The sequence below is a fragment of the Phaseolus vulgaris genome, chromosome 4 (genome assembly GCF_000499845.2).
Source record: "Phaseolus vulgaris cultivar G19833 chromosome 4, P. vulgaris v2.0, whole genome shotgun sequence".
Classification (NCBI taxonomy): Eukaryota; Viridiplantae; Streptophyta; class Magnoliopsida; order Fabales; family Fabaceae; genus Phaseolus; species Phaseolus vulgaris.
This window is the reverse complement of record NC_023756.2, coordinates 1,418,402-1,438,601: the sequence shown is the minus strand read 5'-3', so window position 1 is coordinate 1,438,601 and position 20,200 is coordinate 1,418,402. Positions and strand designations below refer to the sequence as shown.

General features: G+C 35.1%; 2 protein-coding genes across 3 annotated transcripts; both read right to left on the bottom strand.

Annotated features, from left to right (window-relative positions):
* Nucleotides 1–289: 289 nt before the first annotated feature.
* Nucleotides 290–10,072, bottom strand: LOC137836575 (uncharacterized). Its single transcript, XM_068645238.1, has 3 exons — nucleotides 6,559–10,072; nucleotides 5,499–5,630; nucleotides 290–3,904 (listed from the first exon to the last, which is right to left on the bottom strand). The coding sequence occupies exons 1-3, from the start codon at nucleotides 9,869–9,871 to the stop codon at nucleotides 507–509; spliced, it is 6,843 nt and encodes a 2,280-aa protein (XP_068501339.1). The 5' UTR covers nucleotides 9,872–10,072; the 3' UTR covers nucleotides 290–506.
* Nucleotides 10,073–11,280: 1,208 nt separating this feature from the next.
* Nucleotides 11,281–19,697, bottom strand: LOC137836734 (probable phospholipid-transporting ATPase 8). 2 transcript variants are annotated; one of them, XR_011085341.1, is made up of 11 exons: nucleotides 18,662–19,697; nucleotides 16,557–17,917; nucleotides 15,550–15,660; nucleotides 15,183–15,459; nucleotides 14,726–14,814; nucleotides 14,533–14,641; nucleotides 14,231–14,461; nucleotides 13,978–14,103; nucleotides 12,986–13,084; nucleotides 12,316–12,368; nucleotides 11,281–12,152 (listed from the first exon to the last, which is right to left on the bottom strand). XR_011085341.1 is itself a non-coding variant. In XM_068645440.1 (11 exons), the coding sequence occupies exons 1-11, from the start codon at nucleotides 19,055–19,057 to the stop codon at nucleotides 11,556–11,558; spliced, it is 3,588 nt and encodes a 1,195-aa protein (XP_068501541.1). In that variant the 5' UTR covers nucleotides 19,058–19,697; the 3' UTR covers nucleotides 11,281–11,555. The 2 variants fall into 2 exon arrangements, 1 of the variants encoding a protein (XP_068501541.1); XM_068645440.1 differs by having other exon boundaries at nucleotides 12,316–12,507.
* Between the last annotated feature and the right edge of the window lie 503 nt (nucleotides 19,698–20,200).

Below are 20,200 nucleotides of genomic sequence, written 5' to 3'. Positions count from 1 at the left end.
TATTATTAAGTTTAAGTTCATTTTTTTGTCAGAAACTGTAGTAGCATGAAATAAGAAGATAGAAGAAAAAATGTGACTATGAAAACAAATATACTGAGATAGCTAGATAAGATGAAGATGATGCCGCCATAACTTTCAACTACAGAATACTCTGTTCGGAATGGATGCCAAATGCCATACCACAATCACTATCTAAAAATAGGAAACACATTTGGTTGGAATTTAATTTAAACAGAAAAATTGAAATAATTTTGCACGAAAATAAGAATAAAATAAAAGTAATTGATTGATGAAAAACGTAGCTGAGCCCTCCTCCTTTAATAAATATAATCAGGTTAAGTATAATATGTGCTGCTCTTGTTTGGAAAATGGCAATTATAGGGTTACTGTTTGCAACTAAGAAAATTGAATCGAAAAGTACAAAGATATTGTGGAGAATTAGAACCTGTTGAAGTGGCAGACAAATTGAAATAGGTGCACGTCTAATTTTGAACTTGTGACTCGTCTTATGATCGAACATCCAGTTTTTGGATGTGAGCAATCTTTCCCCAGTCTTCTCCATCTGGTTTCCGACAACGCTCCTTCAGCAATGGACAATACGAGATTGTAAGAGAAGAGATGGATTTGGGGAGACCCTCCGCTGGTAAGCATTCAAGGCTGGGACAATGATAAAGTGCGAGAGAGGAGAGGTGGCAGATACCCTTCAAGTGCATCTTCTTAAGATTTGGGCAATCATAGATTTGCAGAGAGGTGAGAGAGCGTGGCAGCAAAACTTCATCGGGAAAACACTCCACCTCCAAATGTTCAATACACAAGTGTTGAAGACATGTGTTGGGATCCAAGTTGTCTCTCAAGGAGGCGATAAGGTTTAAACATGAAAGAGTCATTTCTTTTATATTTAATGGCAAACCTCCATCTGGGAACAACTCAACTTCTGGACAATTAGTTATCTCCAGCCTGGTAAGGGACGGAAACATGATTTGCATGGGTTTGGGAAACAGGAATGATTTAAATTCAGGGCAATCGTCCATATATAGTTCTACGAGATGATTATTAGCGGACTCCTGTGAAATTCTTCTTAGGTTTTGGCACTTTTCCAGCCAAAGTAAACTGAGTTTTGGAAAGAAATCTAGCCGAAAGATTGTAAGCGAGTCGCAGCCTCCATCAATATGCAGGATTTCAAGCAGCGATGTACTGTTTCCGTTAATTGTGAGCTCATCACTAACAACTACTTTATGAGTACCTTTCAGTTTGGGACATTTATCCACAAAAAGCTCTTGAAGACGTGGAAAAGAAGTAGTTTTACACTCCCACTCTTCCCATTCCTTCATATTTTTGAATGTCAGACTCTCCAAGGATGGAAACGAAGAGTTGGTCCCATAAAATTCAGCACCAATGGTCACTATTCCATCAAGCCCTGTAATACTAAGGTTCTTCAGACATGACAAAAGTCCAAGGGGAGGCAAACATAGGCAGTATTTACAGTCCTCCAACTTTAAGTACATCAGATTTGATAACGAATTATCGAATATCCAACTTGGGAATTCTGTACCATTGTAGTTCCAGATTTTTAAATCCTCCAAGTGTTTGGAGGGTTGTAGATTTTGAAGTACTTCCTTTTCTTTCCTTGGATCATCAGGGATGTGGTCTGACTTCCATTCTAATTCTAACTCCACAAGGTGTTTATCTTTCAAATTTGCTTCTGATGCATCCAAAGGATTCACAATATTCTGCACCTCTTTAATTGACAGCATTCCATGAAGATCGAGTCCTCCCAACTCTTTAGTACTGACTTCACTATTCCTATCGACGATAAACGTATCCAATACTTGAAGATTCTTCAATTCTCCAAAATGCATTGACATCTTTGTCACTTTTGTATATCTAAATTCCAGGCAACGCAATTTGGTAAGTTTATGCAAATTTAAGGGCAACTCCTCCAACTCTGAACAATCATTCAACTTCAGTATTAGTAAGTTATAGAGCAAACATACCGAGTCAGGTAGCTTTTGTATCGCAGTACTCGAAAGATCTAACGAATGGAGATGTTTAAGATCACTTACAGAATCCGGGACTTCTCTAAGGTCTGAACAACCATGGAAAGATAACATGCGTATAAACTTAATCTTGGAGAACAAATCATGTATCGAAATCTTGAAACGCCATTGAGATGTCACATATTTTGAGATAGGAAGAAATGAACGAAGTCTTTTAGCGTCAGTTAAACTCTGAAAACCATCAAAACTTTTGATGTCACGGAATTCAAATGAAAAATGACGGGTTGTTTTCGGTATACATTGGCCTTTATCAAATTTCAACCTGAAACAGAAATCTGCACAAACATATTTTGCCAAGTCATTCAGAAGGTCATGCATGACGAAACTTCTCCCGACACTTGATTGCTGAAAAAAAGACCGTGACAGTAGATCATTGAAGTACTCTTCACCAACTTGTTCTGGATGTCTAATCTGTTGAGGACTTTCTAGAAAATTTTGGGCCATCCACAATAAAATTAACTTCTCCTTCACAAACGTATAATCTTTGGGGAATAAGGCACAATAAGCAAAGCAACTTTTAAGATGAGAAGGAAGATAGCGATAGCTCAAAAATAGTGCAGGGATAATTTCATTGTCTTCTTTTGGTAACTCCCATATCTCACTTTTCAATATGTTTTTCCAATCTAAAATGGATGACTTTTTGCGTAAAAGACTTCCAATTGTTTTCAAAGCTAGAGGCAATCCATTGCACTTCTCAACTATCCTTCTACCAGTCTCCTTGAACTCATCATTCAATTCAAGATCATAATCTTTTAATGCATGATTTTCAAAAACATTCCAGCCTTCATCCTTTTCTAATTGCTTTAGGCGATGCACTTTGGACTTCATGTTAGAAGCAACGTTCTCACTACGAGTTGTGACAAGAATTCTACTTCCTGGAGCCCCATAGCTAAGAGGAGTTCGCACAGCTTCCCATTCTTCTCGTCTTTCGTTCCAAACATCATCCAAAACAAGAAGAAATTTCCTTCCTGACAATTTTTCTTTCAATTTTTTGTGAACCATTTCTAGGTTCCCACTATCATCTGTTTTATCAGTGACAGTCTCAAGAATTGTTCTTGTCACTGTCAAAACATGAAAATGATCAGAAACACAGACCCAAGCTTTGATATCAAATTTTGCATCTTCGATATTTCGATCATTGTACACATGTTGGGCAAGTGTGGTCTTACCCAACCCACCCATGCCCACAATGGAAAGTATTGATGGCTGGTTAGAATTGTCAGTTTCAGATGTGAGCCAATTAATGATTATATCTTTGTCAGCATCTCTGCCATAAACAACACTTTCAACCACCAAAGAAGATGATGGCACTTTACTACCTGATCCATCACCAGAATAAGTACCCTCCTTCAAACCAAGAGCACCCTTTTGATTTGCAAGATATTCTAGTTTTTCCAAGACTTCTTTCATCCCTGATTCAATTTTCCTATTAAATGAAGTGAAAGTAGAGTTGAAAAAATTTGATACCTTGTAAGTAAAGGTTTGAGGTTCATATTGAGCTTCGACTTGGCATCTGGTGAGTTCATAGTCTATTTCACCCAAAAGATCCTCTGCATCAAAGACAGCCTCTTTGACAGCAAAAAGCCATGCTTTGATGTGTGGATCTGTGAACTGCTTTAGTTCAGCATCATCAGCTAGAGCGTTGATGGAGTGCAGCATGATGTTCAAATTTCCAAGGAGCTTCTCATCAAGTTTTCTTCCACGAAAGAAGTCCAGAAGTTGAGGAGAAGCGAGCTTGTCGAATGCAACCTGAAGAAAGGCCGAAAGAAGAGAACCACCAACAAGTTCTGCTGCCATGGTAGGAATGAGTTGGAAATGAAGAGAATGGAAGTGTGTGATTTGAAATGTTCAGTGATTAAGTGCAAGGAATCTTTGTCTTTGATGGCTACTCAACCAATATTCACAGCTGTAAGGAACCAATATTCCCATCAACGGTTTCTGATAAAAAAAATGTTCACAGCTGTAATCCATGAATGGATGTCTCACAATAAGATGCAATAAACAAATATGCGTAGTAATTTTATATATGCCTCTTAAACTTTAATTGCTTTGATATTCTCTAACTTCAGAATATAAAAAAAATATATATATATTTTCCGCATCAGATATATTATACTTAAGCATAATTTGAATAATGTTGTGGTGTTTTCAATGTGTAATAGTGTGATTAAAATACTATATATGCAAACAAGGTTTTGTTTGTTTTAGTAATTAATTATATAGTTTCGTGATTTTAGGGTATTTTATAATATTGATAACTTTGTTTGAGTTTATTAAAAAAAAAATACCCATCTTATGTCTATGTTTTTTTTTTTAATGATCCAATTTGTTTCTTAATATGTTGTTCGATTCTATTTTATAATATTTACACTTTGTTTATGAATTTCCAGGGTAGTTTGATTAGTTATGTTTGTGTAAATACGGAGAGAATGAAATAAGATGTGAGATACTTAAAGGGTCTTATAAAGCTGGATAGAGTTATTTTAAGATATTATCTATTCTTAAATAAATACGATATGTTTTGGCAGTGGAAATATAGTGTGTTCTATTGACGGCGATATTAAAGATATTAAAAAGATTTTACCAGCAACTCAAAAGACTTTGCATTTGTTTTAGGAAGAAGTTACTAGGAAAATGTTGAAGAATATTTTCAGAAGTTGTAGCTATAGCATATTCGCCTTGGTCATGCTATCTATAACACTGTGACTAGAATAATGAAACAATTCCATGTACTTGATCTTCTGTTTTTTTGAAAATTGTTGTGTTTCTAAACATCGTCAACCTCCTTTTCATGATGCTGAAATTGTTTACTTTTGTCTGTTTGAGGTTGTTTTTTTTATATATTAGGCCCTTCTCCATACAATTCGTCTAATGATCTCGGTATTACTTAGCTTTTGTTGATGCATATTTGCGTTTTAAGTGGCTTTATCTCATATCGTCTAAGTTTCAGGTTCTCTTGGTTTTTCTTCGTTTTAAACTTTTTGCTGAAACAAATTGGTTGCAGTTTTAAAACGCTTACAAACGGTTTCTTGTTGTTGTTACTTGGATGGATGTATGGCCTTGTTCATTGGACCCTCTTTTAAGAAAATTGTCTGACTTTATTGTAGTTAAACACAAATGAGCTATAGAATCTTGTACCATGTTAGATTTCAGCTTAAAAGCATTTCACATTAAGACTTGAGACAAGCAATATGGAACTTTTCCCAACATCCCATCAAAGCCTCATAGCAGAAATTAAAGGTTCTAATCTTATATCTAATAAACATTCAAGATAACCAAATTCAAAAAACAGAGATTTACTCACACTCAGATGTGTTTAGAGTAAGCAAGTAGTGAATTTGGTTAAATTTATACGAACCTCATTTGGTATAAGTGTTGCAAAGGTTATCTTTATATAGTTAGTCATTACAATCTAATTAGTTATTAGTTTATGATACACACATCCACTGGATTGTAAGGGCATGAAGAAAAAGGTACTACAAAGATGCAGAGGAGAAACATCAATGCCAATGAGGTTAAGAGTAAGATCTCTGAAGAGGGTCTCTTCTACTTCCTCCAGATATAGAATAGATACTGTAAAAAAAGATAGTATGAATGTTTGATTAGTAAAGCTTCTTGTCTTCCAATTAAATCATTAATTTAAAATCAAAACCTAACAAAAGATAAGTCAACACATCATCGATACATTAGCATAATAAATTTTCAGTCCTGCATGCTGGGAAATGCCGAAGCCCTGAATATTCTGAACAATATTCAAGCTATTTCTATTACTATTTTTTTCTGTAAAACTCAGTCTTGATTGAACACCATAAGACTTCTTTTAATGTTTAAAAATCTTGATGGAATATCACAAGAGCTTTTTAATACAGTAAAAAGTGGTTTAAAAATACTTTTAAATTCCAATTACAAGTTCCTTAGATCCCTTATGTCCACTGCAGTTTCCATTCATCTTTCCTCCACTCAAAACACATAACTTAATTTTTTGGATCATTTAGTTCCAGTGATCTATTATTAAAGTTTAACTTCATTTTTTTGTTAGAAACTGTAGTAGCATGAAGTAAGAAGAAAGAAGGCAAAAAATGGGCTATGAAAACAAATATACTTAGATAAATGAAGATGACGCTACCATAACTTCCAACTACAGAATACTCTCTTCGGAATGGATGCCAAATGCCAGACCACCTTCACGATTTTCGTAGGATTCTAAAATTAGGAAACACATTTGGTTGGAATTTAATTTCAACAGAACAATTGAAATAATTTTGCACAAAAATAAGAATAAAATAAAAGTAATTGATTCATGAAAAACGTAGTTGAACCTCCTTTAATAAATATCAAGAGTTTAAGTATAACATGTGCTGCTTTTGTTTGGAAAATGGCAATTATAGGGTTACCGTTTGCAACTAAGAAAATTGTAATGGAAAAGGTAGAAAGATATTGTGGAGAATTAGAACCTGTTGAGGTGGCAGACAAATTGAAATAGGTGCACGCCTTGTGACTCATCGTATCACCACATGATCCAGTTTCAGTTTTTGGATGTGAGCAATCTTTTCCCAGTCTTCGCCATCTGGATTATGACAACGCTCCTCCAGCAATGGACAATTCCATATTGTAAGAGAAGAGATGGATTTGGGGAGACCCTCCGCTGGTAAGCATTCAAGGCTGGGACAACAAAAAAGTGTGAGAAATGAGAGGTGACAGAGACCCTTGTAATGCATCTTTTTAAGATTTGGGCACTTGCTGATTTCTAGAGAGGTGAGAGAGCGTGGCAGCAAAACTTCATCGGGAAAACACTCCACCTCCAAATTGTAAATAGACAAGGTTTGAAGACATGTGTTGGGATCTAAGTTGTCTCTCAAGGAGGCGATAAGTTTTAAACATGAAAGAGACATAATTATTATATTTAATGGCAAACCTCCATCTGGGAACAACTCAACTTCTGGACAATTAATTATATGCAGCCCGGTAAGATGATTATTAGCGTACTCCTGCGAAATTCTTCTTATGTTTTGGCACCTTATCATATCAAGATATATGAGCTTTGGAAAGAAATCTAGTCGAAAGATTGTAAGAGAGTCGCAGCCTCCATCAGTATGCAGGGTTTCAAGCGGCAATGTGTTCATACTGTTTCCGCTAATTGTGAGCTCATCACTAACAACTACTTTCTTTAAATGAGTACCTTTCAATTTGGGACATTCAACCACATGAAGCTCTTGAAGACGTGGAAAAGAAGTAGTTTTACACTCCCATTCTTCCCATTCCTTCATATTGTAGAATGACAGACTCTCCAAGCTTACAAACGAAGAGTTGCTCCCATAAAATTCAGCACCTATGCTCACTATTCCATCAAGCCCTGCAATCTCAAGGGTCTTCAGTGATGACAAAAGTCCAAGGGGAGGCAAACATAGACAGTATTTACAGTCCTCCAACTGTAAGAACACCAGATTTGATAACGAATTATCGAATACCCAACTTGGGAATTCTGTACCATTGTAATTCTTAATTAACAAATCCTCCAAGTGTTTGGAAGGTTCTAGATTCTGAAGTACTTCTTTTTCTTTCCTTGGATCATCCGGGATGTGGTCCCACTTCCACTTTAATTCTAGCTCCACAAGGTCTTTATCTTTCACATTTGCTTTTAATGCATCCAAAGGATTCAAAATATTCTGCAAGTCATTGATTGATAGCCTTCCTTGAAAATTGAGTCCTCCCAATCTGCCCAGTTGCTTAGTAATCACCTCACTATTTCTATCCACGAAAAAAGGAGTTAGTACTTGCAGATTCTTCAATTCTCCAAAATGCATTGGCATCTTTGACACTCTTGTACCTTCAAATTCCAGGCAACGCAATTTGGTAAGTTTATGCAAATTTATGGGCAATTCCTTCAACTTGAAACAATTGTTCAACTTCAGTATTAGTAAGTTATAGAGCAAACATATTGAGTCAGGTAGCTCTTTTATCGCACTACACGATGAAAGATCTAATGAATGGAGATGTTTAAGATCACCTACAGAATCCGGGACCTCTTTAAGGAATGAACAACCACAGAAAGATAACATGCGTATAAACTTAATCTTGGAAAACAAATCATGTATGGAAATCTTGAAATTCCATTGTAAAGTCGTAGCTTGTGAGAACGGAAGAAATGAACGAAGTCTTTTAGCATCACTTAAACTCCCAAAACCATCAAAACTTTTGATGTCATGGAATTCAAATGAAAAATGACGGGTTGTTTCCGGTATACATTGGCCTTTATCAAATTTCAACCTGAAACAGAAATCCGCACAAACATATTTTGCCAAATCATTCAGAAGGTCATGCATGATGAAACTTCTCCCGGCACCTGATTGTTGAAAGAAAGACCTTGACAGTAGATCATTGAAGTACTCTTCACCAACTTCTTCTCGATGTCTAACCTGTTGTGGACATTGTAGAAAATTTTGGGCCATCCACATCAAAATTAACTCCTTCTTCTCAAACTCATAATCTTTAGGGAATAAGGCACAATAAGCAAAGCACTTTTTAAGATGAGAAGGAAGATAGCGATAGCTCATAAATAGCGCTGGAATAATTTCATTGTTTTCTTTTGGTAACTCCCATATCTCACTTTCCAATATGTTCTTCCAATCTGAAATGGATGACTTTGTGCGTAAAAGACATCCAATTGTTTTCAAAGCTAAAGGTAATCCCTTGCACCTGTCAACTATCCTTCTACCAATCTCCTTTAGCTCATCATTCAATTCAAGATCACCATCTTTTAATGCGTGATTTTCAAAAACATTCCAGCATTCTTCCTTTCTTAATTGCTTTAGGCGATGCACTTTGGAGCTCATGTTAGAAGCAACTTTCTCCTCACGAGTTGTGACAAGAATTTTACTTCCTGGAGCCCCATAGCTAAGAGGAGTTCGCACAGCTTCCCATTCTTCTCGTTTTTCGTTCCAAACATCATCCAAAACAAGAAGAAATTTCTTTTTTGACAAATTTTCTTTCAGCTTTTTGTGAACCATTTGTAGGTTCCCACTATCATCTTTTTGATTTGTGATTTCCTCAAGAATTGTTCTTGTGACGGTCAAAACATGAAAATGATCAGAAACACAGACCCAAGCTTTGATATCAAATTTTGCATCTTTAATCTTTGGGTCATTGTACACATGCTGGGCGAGTGTGGTTTTACCCAACCCACCCATGCCCACAATGGAAAGTATTGATGGCTGGTTAGGATTGTCGGTTTCAGATGTGAGCCAATTAATGATTATATCTTTGTCAGCATCTCTTCCATAAATAACACTTTCAACCACCAAAGAAGATGATGGCAATTTCTGTGGCATTTTACTACCTGATCCATCACCAGAATGAGTACCCTCTTTCAAACCAAGAGCACCCTTTTGGTTTGCAAGATATTCTAGTTTCTCCAGGACTTCTTTCATCTCTGATTCAATTTTCTTGTTAAATGAAGTGAAAGTAGAGTTGAAGAGATTTGATACCTTGTAAGTAAAGGTTTGAGGTGTGTATTGAGCTTCCACTTGGCATCTGGTGAGTTCATAGTCTATTTCACCCAAAAGATCCTCTGCATCAAAGACAGCCTCTTTGACATCAAAAAGCCATGCTTTGATGTGTGGATTTGTGAACTGCCTTAGTTCAGCATCATCAGCGAGGGCATCGATGGAGCGCAGCATGATTTTCAAATTGCGGGGGAGCTTCTCATCAAGTTTTCTTCCACGAAAGAAGTCTACAATCTGAGGAGAAGCGAGCCTGTCGAATGCAACCTGAAGAAAGGCGGAAAGAAGAGCACCACCAACAAGTTCAGCTGCCATGGTAGGAAGGAGTTGGAAATGAAGTGAAATGGATTGAGTGCAGGAATGAATGGTATAGTGATGAATGAAAAGAGTAGTTAGAAAAGACGACTTGACTTTAAGAACATGTTTTTCTTTAATGGCAACTCAACCAATATAAAATGTGAGCTCTTGGATATTCATTCAACGGTTGTGATGAATGAACGAATGGGAAGAGGGTTGTGGGCCCCAGTGAAGCAATAATTGTTGACTGCTTCTGATAAGAAAAGTGTTGATAACTGTAATCCATGAATGGATGTCTGATAATAAGATGAAACAAATGAAATTTAAGAGTATTTCGAAACCAAAATTTTAATTGCTTGGATAATCTCTGACTTCAAATAATATCTTTTATGCAACAATTATATTATATTCATGCAAATTTAAAAGATGTATGATATGGAGGAGTTTGATTTATTTATTCATATACTCTATATATAGAGTAAAATATAACAAAATGTCAAATATTAACCATATCTCAATCTGAATTTCCTAAATCTAATAATAAATTAATATATTTTTATCTTTATGTAAGAGTTATTTTTTAAAAACTTAAAAGAGTTCCTAAAAAAATATTAAACAAATATTTTCAATGTTGTTTTTTCTGAAATGATGCCTGATGTAAAGACATTATGAGTGTAAAAAATTTGGAGAGTTGATGTCACAATCTTACAAAAACATTTCCAAAGAATTATTTTAATCTACTTGTTCAGTGGATCAAGATTAAGCTGGCTAATTGAATGTCATCTTACTTTCTGAGATTGTTAAGCAATCCATTTAAATAAGTGGTATTGATGATTTTCATGATATTTTATTTATCTATAACAAGTTATATTACAGTGAAGACAGAAAACAATTATCTCTTAAAGCATCATCATCTTTAAGTCTTTCTGAATAACATGTTGCAACATTGTCTTTCTTTGTAGAAATTCTGATTCTCTTTTTTAAGAGTGTTAGTTATCTACTTAGTTCAATCTTTGCAGATGGCCAAATGGAGAAAATTAGTAACTGGATTCAATTTGGATTAATGCATGTTTATGCACATTAGCCTTTTATTTATGTCACTGTTATTTAAGTGTTCATTATGTTGTTGAGTTTTTTATTCATACTTCTTAGATTTCCTTTCATCTTAATTATGAAATCAACACAAGCATGGTCCCATCTCATCTAACCAAAATACTAAACTTTCTTTCTTCCAATATGTATTTACTTTACACCAGTTTGAAAATCAAACCACTTTGATCTTAGAACATGTGAAAAAAAGACCATAATACTAATATTGAACTATTATTATAGTCTTGTAGTTGACATTAATATCATGAACTTTACTGACATACACAGGTAAGTCATGTTTCTAGTTGTTTTTGGAACTTCCATCAGATAATAAAGTATATTGTAAAATATCTATTGCTTCTTCCATTAACAAATACAAGGACCATTTTAGGTACAACAAATACTCAAGCTTTACACAGCTAATCTACATCAGGTGACTGCTACACAAATTCTCCTCTCCTAATTTTATAAACAAATGGAAGCCCAAAGAGGAAAAGATAAAAAAATTAAAAGCTATTTGCAATGCTCACTACTTGAATGCCACTTCCCAACTCAGCAAGAAATCAAATACAATTCCAAGGTCTAAGAATGTATGTTTAGAAGCATTTACATTTCACATCTCCCTTTGCTTCAATCTTTCTCTGAGGTGTATTAGTTTTCCCTGGACCTTTTTAGGTAACTCATCATCTGATAACCCAATTTCAATCCCTTCTACTTGTTCTCTCTGTATAATATCATGGTACATTGGTAGAAACCGACTTTGGAAAGACCTATAGGAGAAATAGGGTAGCAGCACACACACAACAACCAAAAGGGTTACTAGCCAATATAGACCACTGGGAGCACATGCTTCCACAAAAACCCTGTAAGCTGTTGTGGATATTGCTGGGGAGAGGTAACCATAGACCAACACAAACACATACCAGAAGGCAATGCTGCCCCATATAAAAAAATGTTGTATCCAAGTAAAGTAATTGATGGATAGTGCCATTTGGCAATTCACAGTCCAGACCACACATGTATACATTGTGACTCCAAGTATTTCAAAATCAACCACCTTACCATCTCTTCTGAAGGCTTGATTCAACACAGAATTAGTGGTTAAGAAGAAGATCACTAAAGAACTAAGTACTCCATTCAACATCCACCCAAGAATCCGGGGCCAGCTGAAGAGGGTGTCTTCTACTCCCTCTAGATATAGAACAGGATACTGTAAAACAGACAATATGGTTATTGATTAGCACAGGATCTTAACAAATAGTACATAAAGTACTCATCTTCTGAGAAGAAGAATCGTATATGTCTGTCTGCTGATTCTTAAATATTCTTTAATATATAGAGAAGCAATTTTAAAAATTATGACAACATAGTACCTTTAGACAAAGTTTGGCAGAAACATCCTGATCAAAAACACCTAGAGCGATTACTGGAAGTGAAGTGAAGAAGACATTGTAAAATGACATGTACCAATCATTGTAAGCAGCTTGACCAGAGAAAGAAGCATATGCCTCAAACCAAAAAAGGGTAAATCCAAACGCAATGTTTTTATAGAAAAAATAGCATATCTGCATAAAAACAATTCAACAAGTTATCAGCAGCAATTTTTTGGGTGGACAAAGTTGCCTATTTTTTATCTAAACAAGTATGATATGGTTTAATTCATTCCCAAACACATGTAATACTCTTACACAGCAAACAGAAAATTATAAGATCTTTTTCATCTGGATTAAACCAATCAACTCATGGAGAGGGTAAAAAAATTGAGAAAAAATGAAAAAAAAATAATAATAATATACAGCTGTCACTTTCTTATTTTAAAAGACTTCTATGTAAGAAGCAACTAAAACTTCTTGTAAGAATCAGTTTTCAGATAACCAAATGAAGTTTTGTTTTCTCTCTTTTGCTTTACTTCTTGAATTCTGTTATTCTCTCTTTTCTGTTACTTCAGAACATTGAGGAAACTAAAGTTGTACTGTGAAAGCATTCAGTAGATGAACATTAAATCTTAAAGACTGAGAGAAATAGATGAATGCATGGTATTACCATCATTGATATACGCCGATAACACCAATGGCCATGTACCAACAACAAACGCTCCAGAAACCGGAATTGAGCTATTGCAAAATCACTTGCCATTATAGCCTGTAGACAACATTTATTTACAAATATCAGAAACTGGCACCCAGTCATTCAAACATTAGCTTATCATACAAAAATTGGCATGTACATTCAGAAATGTTAATGATGTGTTTAGGACTGCTAGTGTGGAGTAGTTGTTTTGTTACTAAATCAAATGTTTTTATATACCTATTACTAATTATTTAATGATGGTTACTTTTTATTTGTTCTCCTTGCAATTGTGGTATAGTTTTAAACTTTTTTTTTATCGGCAATACAGTTACTTTTATATAAAGCTTAGAAGTGAAGTTTTTAATCCCTTTGCCTCTGCAGAAATTAAAGTTCTGGATTTCTTTCCTTATTGATTGGCATAGTCACTTTCTAACAACTCTATTAAGTACACAATAACATTACTGATAACTTATGTTGCATGCATGTTGGTTTGACAACTTGGTTCATTATGCTTAAGTGAATTTCTCCATAATTTAAAATAATCCAAATACAAAACATATTAAGACCACATGTTAAACAGCACAAAAGAGGTAAGAACATGTAGACCTGGTTAGACTAATGGCACATTCGGCTAAAAATATCTTTATTAAGCACATCTTCAATAAGTTATTATCTCATATTAGATCATTTGTCATAAATATGAACATAGAAGTAATTGGAATAGGCTAATAACAACTTATTTTTATAAGCTTGACTATGAAGCTCATTGAAATAAGCTAAAGAGGTTATAATTATAAGAACCATCAATTATTATCATAAGCTCAAATACAGTCCCTATAAGCTCTTTAACACTCCCTAAGTTATATTAGAATCTCTTCATTTATTATGGTTTTGGAGAATATAATCTTTCTTAAGGACAGGTAGAAGAGCAGCCCAGATAAGAATAATCAAATGTATTTTTAGACCTGCATCCCTTCAGCACCACTAATGCCAACTCCAATATCAGCCTCCTGAAGCATGCCAACATCATTTGCCCCATCACCAATAGATAATGTTGTCTTCCCAGTTCCCAATTTTACCAACCTTGTAACCTGCATATTTTTTTGGCTGACATGATTATAATATTTTAACAACCCAAGCTATGATTATACACAACTACTCAAGGAAATAATATTATTTATATGACAGAAATTCAAATTGCACACCCATAGTACTCACACGAGCTTTTTGTTTGGGTGAAGATCGGCAACATATGACAGAAGCACAATTAATGGCAAGCTCAAAGAAGGACTTCTCCAAATTCTTGTTAAGAGAATAATCCAAGGACTTTCCATCGATTATCAAGCCAAACCCAGAAGACGTTCCTTTATTTGCATTAGAACTCTCTTTGGCAGAGTTAATTTGTGAGATTCCTTCTCCAATTTGCTTCTTAATGCTTTCAAGAGAAGCCTAAGAAATTTTTGTATCAAAGATGTATAATAGTGAGAGAAAATTAAATTCCGAAAAAAATATAAGTGTACCTTTGCTAGAGCCTGCTTGTCCCCTTGCTTTTCCAAGTATAAGATATCTGAGGAATCAAGAGTGATCACTATCTGTTTCATGTCTTGTCTAAGTAAACTGCAAGCATACCTGTACAAAGAAAAGGGGGAAAATAACTTCAAATTTATACAACTTTCTCATAAAAAGAATCTAGAACAAGCCTTGCTAATGTACCCTATGTTGACTGCAGTTTCCATCTTGTCTCCAGTCAATACCCATAACTTGATTTTTGCCCGTGCAAGCTTTTCAATACACTCAGGAACCTGTATTTCCATGTCAAATAAGCTTTATTAACTAATCAAGAACAAAGGTATTAATATCTGATTTTTTTTTACTGTCATTTTTCCCTGTTTCAGTGGTCTATGTCTGAAGCCAAGTTCATTTTTTGTCAGAAACTTTTATTTTTTCTCACTCGATACATAATTGTTGTAAAGTTGTCTTCATTCAAGAAACCCCTAGTCCACTCTGATTTCACATCAACTAGAAATACGGCATAAGTAAAACTTAGACAAATATCACTTTACAATTTGATTTTCTGAGATTGAGTTTGACCCTTAACCCAAATTCTAAAAATAATAAATGCAAAGACTTACATAAATAAAAGTAGGAAGATTAAAAAGTTTATACTTACCCCTTTTTGCAGTCTATCCTCAACTGCAGTAGCACCAAGAAGTATCAAATCTCTTTCCATCTTGTCAGCAGCTGCATCCACCAGTGCATCTCGGTCTTCTGTTACAGAAGATTTGACCTTTGAAAACTCCTTGTCCCATAACTTATATTCTTCTTCATCAAGTTCACGGTATGTGACTACAAGGGTTCTTAAACCAGCCTCGGCGTACCTTTTGATATGATCTCTGGTTTCAACCTCAAACTGTCTTCCATGCTGTGAGAGCCTTTCAAACATTACACTGAATATATGCAAGGAAATACACAATTTGACGTTACTACATGCTATTAACAACTCCATTATTCAAAAAGCATGGGATATTAATTGAAACCTGTCTGCACCCTTGCATAGGAGCAATAATTGATTTTCCTCATTCCTCACTATCACTGACATTCTTTTGCGGGAACTGCTGAACTCTAACACATGTAGAAGCTGGTACACTCTGCTAGTCAAAAATTAACCCAATGATCAGTAAATTAAACACAAACTTAACAAAGCTTCTTAAATCACTCTCTCTGCATGGACCAAATATATCAAACAGGTTCAAACCTATTGACAGAGTTTATCAGAAATAAAGACAAAGAATACAAACTAGAAATATATACAACTCATTGGCAGTACATGAATCAAATCATTTATAAAATTTCAAGTAGAATTTTCTCTTCTTAAGAGTTAAAGATGATTCTTTTATTCATAGGAACTGAATATAGGTACTAGGAGGTTTTCAACAACTCACACACTACTCAACTAATTGAGTTAGATGGCCCCGGTAGTAAAGATGATTTTCTTGTAGTTAGTAAATTTTGTTTACATTTATTTTGCTTCTCTTTTTCAAGATATTGAATCTTACTACCTTTACTATTCTCCTTTTTCTGCCAATATTCTTCCAAACATGAAAGGCTTTAATTCTTCCCCTCAATCTTTCATCCTAAAACCAGATTTAAGAGCACGGACACTTTCTGAGAGTCTTTCCCTCTACATATGATTTTGCAGAAAGGAAAATCTCCCCATAACTATAATTTATATCATCCAAGAAATTAAAAAAATCCATAATTGAACTTTTTCTTTTATGGGTCTTATATACAATGAAACTAGTTGAATAGATATATGAAGATGTAAAAGGAAGGGCAAACCAAACCTTTGAAAATCCTATTATAATTTGTTTTAGTGAGAAGCCAGATAAAACTTTGTTGAACACAGAAGCTGAACTACTCTATTAAATAAAAATTATATAATCTCATCTGAGATGACAACTTTGGCCACCAACATTGTGGGGAACATATTAGAAAATGGGGCAGATATGTATAACTATAAACATGGTAAAAGGAGTTAGCCAACCTGTCAACCTTTTTTCCACTTTCATAATTCAATTCGTGCAATGATATGCTTGTTTGTTTCCTTTCAAAAAACTCGAAACCAAGCTCCCTTGCAGCTATGACAAAAGCTGCTTCATCTGGTGACTCGGCTTCATAGGAAATTTCTCCAGATTCTTTATCTTCATCTGGAATAGCTGTGTGACAAATAGCTAAAACTAGAAAGAATTTCTGTATGAAGTCTGAACATGGTTCATTAACCCATTGCCCATTCACTATGCGCTCATCTCTAAAATTAAAGCCCTTAATTGGATGCAGAGAGTCACTTGCCTCATTATTCTGGCCCAAGAAATCAGAGGATCCACCATCAACATCAGATTCCCCACCTTTTCCTCTCCTAGCAAGTGCTTTCTCTACTTCTGTCATACCACGACCATACGGAATGCCCCCTATTGAACATTTGACAAACTCCATTGAGTTACATGTCAAAGTACCAGTTTTGTCACTCAATATGGTATCAACCTGACCAAGTTCCTCATTCAAATTAGACGTGCGTGCATGAGCTGGCCTATCTGATTCTTCATAATACATTTCCTGGTCTTGGTTAATGAAAATGCTCTGCAGAACTTTCACAATTTCTATGGACACATAAAGTGATATCGGAATTAGATATCCATACAACATAATGGCAGTCAAAAAATGAAGAATAGCAGCAAGTGTTGCCCTTCTCGGATCATAGAACACCGTTGCATCGTCTGGATGAAGATACCATCTTTTATACCTTCCACCACTAATATCCTTTTTGGTCTCAATACCAAAAAAGACAGAACCAATAAAGGATATCAAAACCAAGGTACTGAAGAGGATGTATATTATCTTATCCATTTTCCTCTCAATTTTGCTTCTTTTGGACGGAGGATCGGTGGAATTCTGCATAACTTTCGTATCATGGCCAGTAAAGACAACAATGCCATAGATAAAATCAGTGTTTTTCAACTTAGAATCTCTTAACAGGATCTGCTGCAAGGAAAGAGGATATTCTTTACCATCATGTTGTAAAGTTCCAATAAATGAGTACAGATTTTCATTAGGATCCTCACATTTAACCACAGCCCTAAACTTTTGGAGAGACTTTTCATCATGAAGATGAGTTGTCACCTCCAAAGCATGCTTTAATTTCAGATTAGTTTCTCCATCAAGATTCATAGTCTCGACATAACAAACCCCATCACCGGGGCTTGATGAAAGCAAAAGAAGATCAGCAGGAAAGTATTCATCCTTGTACACTTTAATGATATCACCAACACGGAGTTTCTTCCATCTAGTCTCGGTAAATGTATAATTTCTACCATATACCTGAACCTTTCTGTTATTTGCCTCTATATCCTGAAGAAATACATGAACTTTAGCCAGGAAAACTTCTAGTCCGTGAATGATATGTAGGATATATCAATGGGGGGGAAAAACTTTCCAAAACACACAAAGATTTAAAAGAAATCAATCCAAAAGTGTGACTCAACAGAACACAAGAGTCAAGTACATCCTAAGCAAGTGACTAACAGAGAAAAAAAATATCCAAAAAAGGCCAAACAAGTTAAATAGGCATATAGCAGCAATTAATTACATGACATAATAATAGTATGCAACAGAATCATCTCGTAGATATGTCTTTTTTAAGAATTAAGAAAGATGAAAATTTTCAAAAACAAATTGATATGTACTAGATATGTTCAAAGAGAAAGGAGAGTTTTGCAATACCCCTTCCTTCCACTTTCCAGAAACAAAAGAGCATTCAAATGTACTTATATGTCAATAAAACCATAATAATTTTCTAATTTTAGAGCATTGTAAGATAATGAAGCTTGTGAATCCACTCCTTGATCATCAGTAGTAACTACTAAGGGCAAAATTACTCTCTTTTTTCTATTCATTCCTAACTTTTATTAAAATCACAAAACAAATGCAAGCTTACTCATAGCAGAAAAATGCCAACTGAGTATATATATAAACAAGGACCTTTATAGAAAGTACCATCAGTGGGGGAAGGGCCATTTGGGGTTTTGATAGGCCATGATAAAAAGGTATTGCATTATAAAAAAATTGAAAGAAAAAAAAAACAGAAAACAGTACCTGTTTTCTCCTCCTCCAATCTTCCACAGCTTCCTTGGCCATTGTAGCTCCAATCACAACCAGCAATGGAGCAACAATACTTAGAGCAGTGAAAGGTGCCAATGGACTAAATGAAACACACGCAACAATGAGAAAGTAGATATTTGCAACCCTTCTGAACTGCTCAAACAGAGACTTGGGGATGAAATTAAAAGCTGTATACTTGGTTGTTGAAACATAATTGCCTCCATAACTCAACTGAACTGCTTCAGGGTTATCCGGATCATTGCAGTACACAACCCTGGAGTACCCCTTCTGCCCAATTTGGGAATGACCATCTCTGAAACGAGATTTCAAACAAGAAAAACTGTACAGTTTGCTAAAATGTATCCTCCTTTTGCTGCTCCCACCAGGCATTTTCCAAATGGGGTGTATAAGAGTCTTCTCTTCACACACAAAACCCAACTATTCCTCAACTTCTCCAAGGGATCAAAGAAGCCCCCATCACTAATAACCCCCTCAAGCACCCATTTTGATCCTCAATATGAACACCCTCACCTTCTATAAGCAGAATGAAAGCACCAAAGTACAAGAAATTTAAAAAAAATAATAATAATAATGAAAATTAGGCCAACCCCTTCACCTAAAAATGGCTACACTCAATTAATATGAAAAGAACCACCCAACATGGCAAGTCAAAGATAAAAAAAAAACAAAAATAAAAAGAAACAAGCTTTGATCCCTTCAAACAAGAACACAAAGCCTCAACTGCACCACAGTCACAGCCAAAATGAGCTGCAAAAAATGTGCTTTTTGAAATTTGAAACCCCCTTAAGGTAAAGCTTTGGAATTCCTTCCTCTCAATGGAAGCTGCAGATGTCTCTTCCTTGCAAGTCCGACCAAATTGTTTGTGGAGAGAGAAACAAAGAGATAGAGAGAGAGAGAAAGGATCAAAAAGTAAGAGCTTGGTATGAGTAGCAGTTAACTTTGCCGCTTCTAAAAGCAAACAAATGAGAGAGACAGAGAAACATTGACAGAACCGACTACCGAGCTGGTCATTTCTTTTAGTTTAGTACTCTGCTAATATTACTGTCTTCTCTTCACTTCACTTCACTTCTTCACCTTTCAATTCTAGGAATAATGAAAACATAATAAAAATAAAAATAAGAAGCAGACCAAAAACAGAGAGAAAAAAGGGGTGAATACTGAATAAACAAAAATAATGACAATAATAGCAACAGTACAATAGTATAGTATACCCTTTGTTTGCATGAAGAAGAGTAGAACTTAGATGGGAAAGTTGGTGCAATCCACAGACACTTTTTGACGTTTTTGTTTGTTGCTTTGTAACACGTGTTGTTACATTGACAACAACAAACCCTGATACAGATAGATACTGCTTCCCTTGTCCTCTGTCTCTACACTCACTTCCTCTAGTGAACATATTTTATTGCCTTCGTTTTACTTTTTCTCATTTTTTTATTATTACTATTTCAACAATTTTATCTATCATCTTTTCCAAATCTACTCAAAAAACTTGTGCAATTTAATTTATTTGGT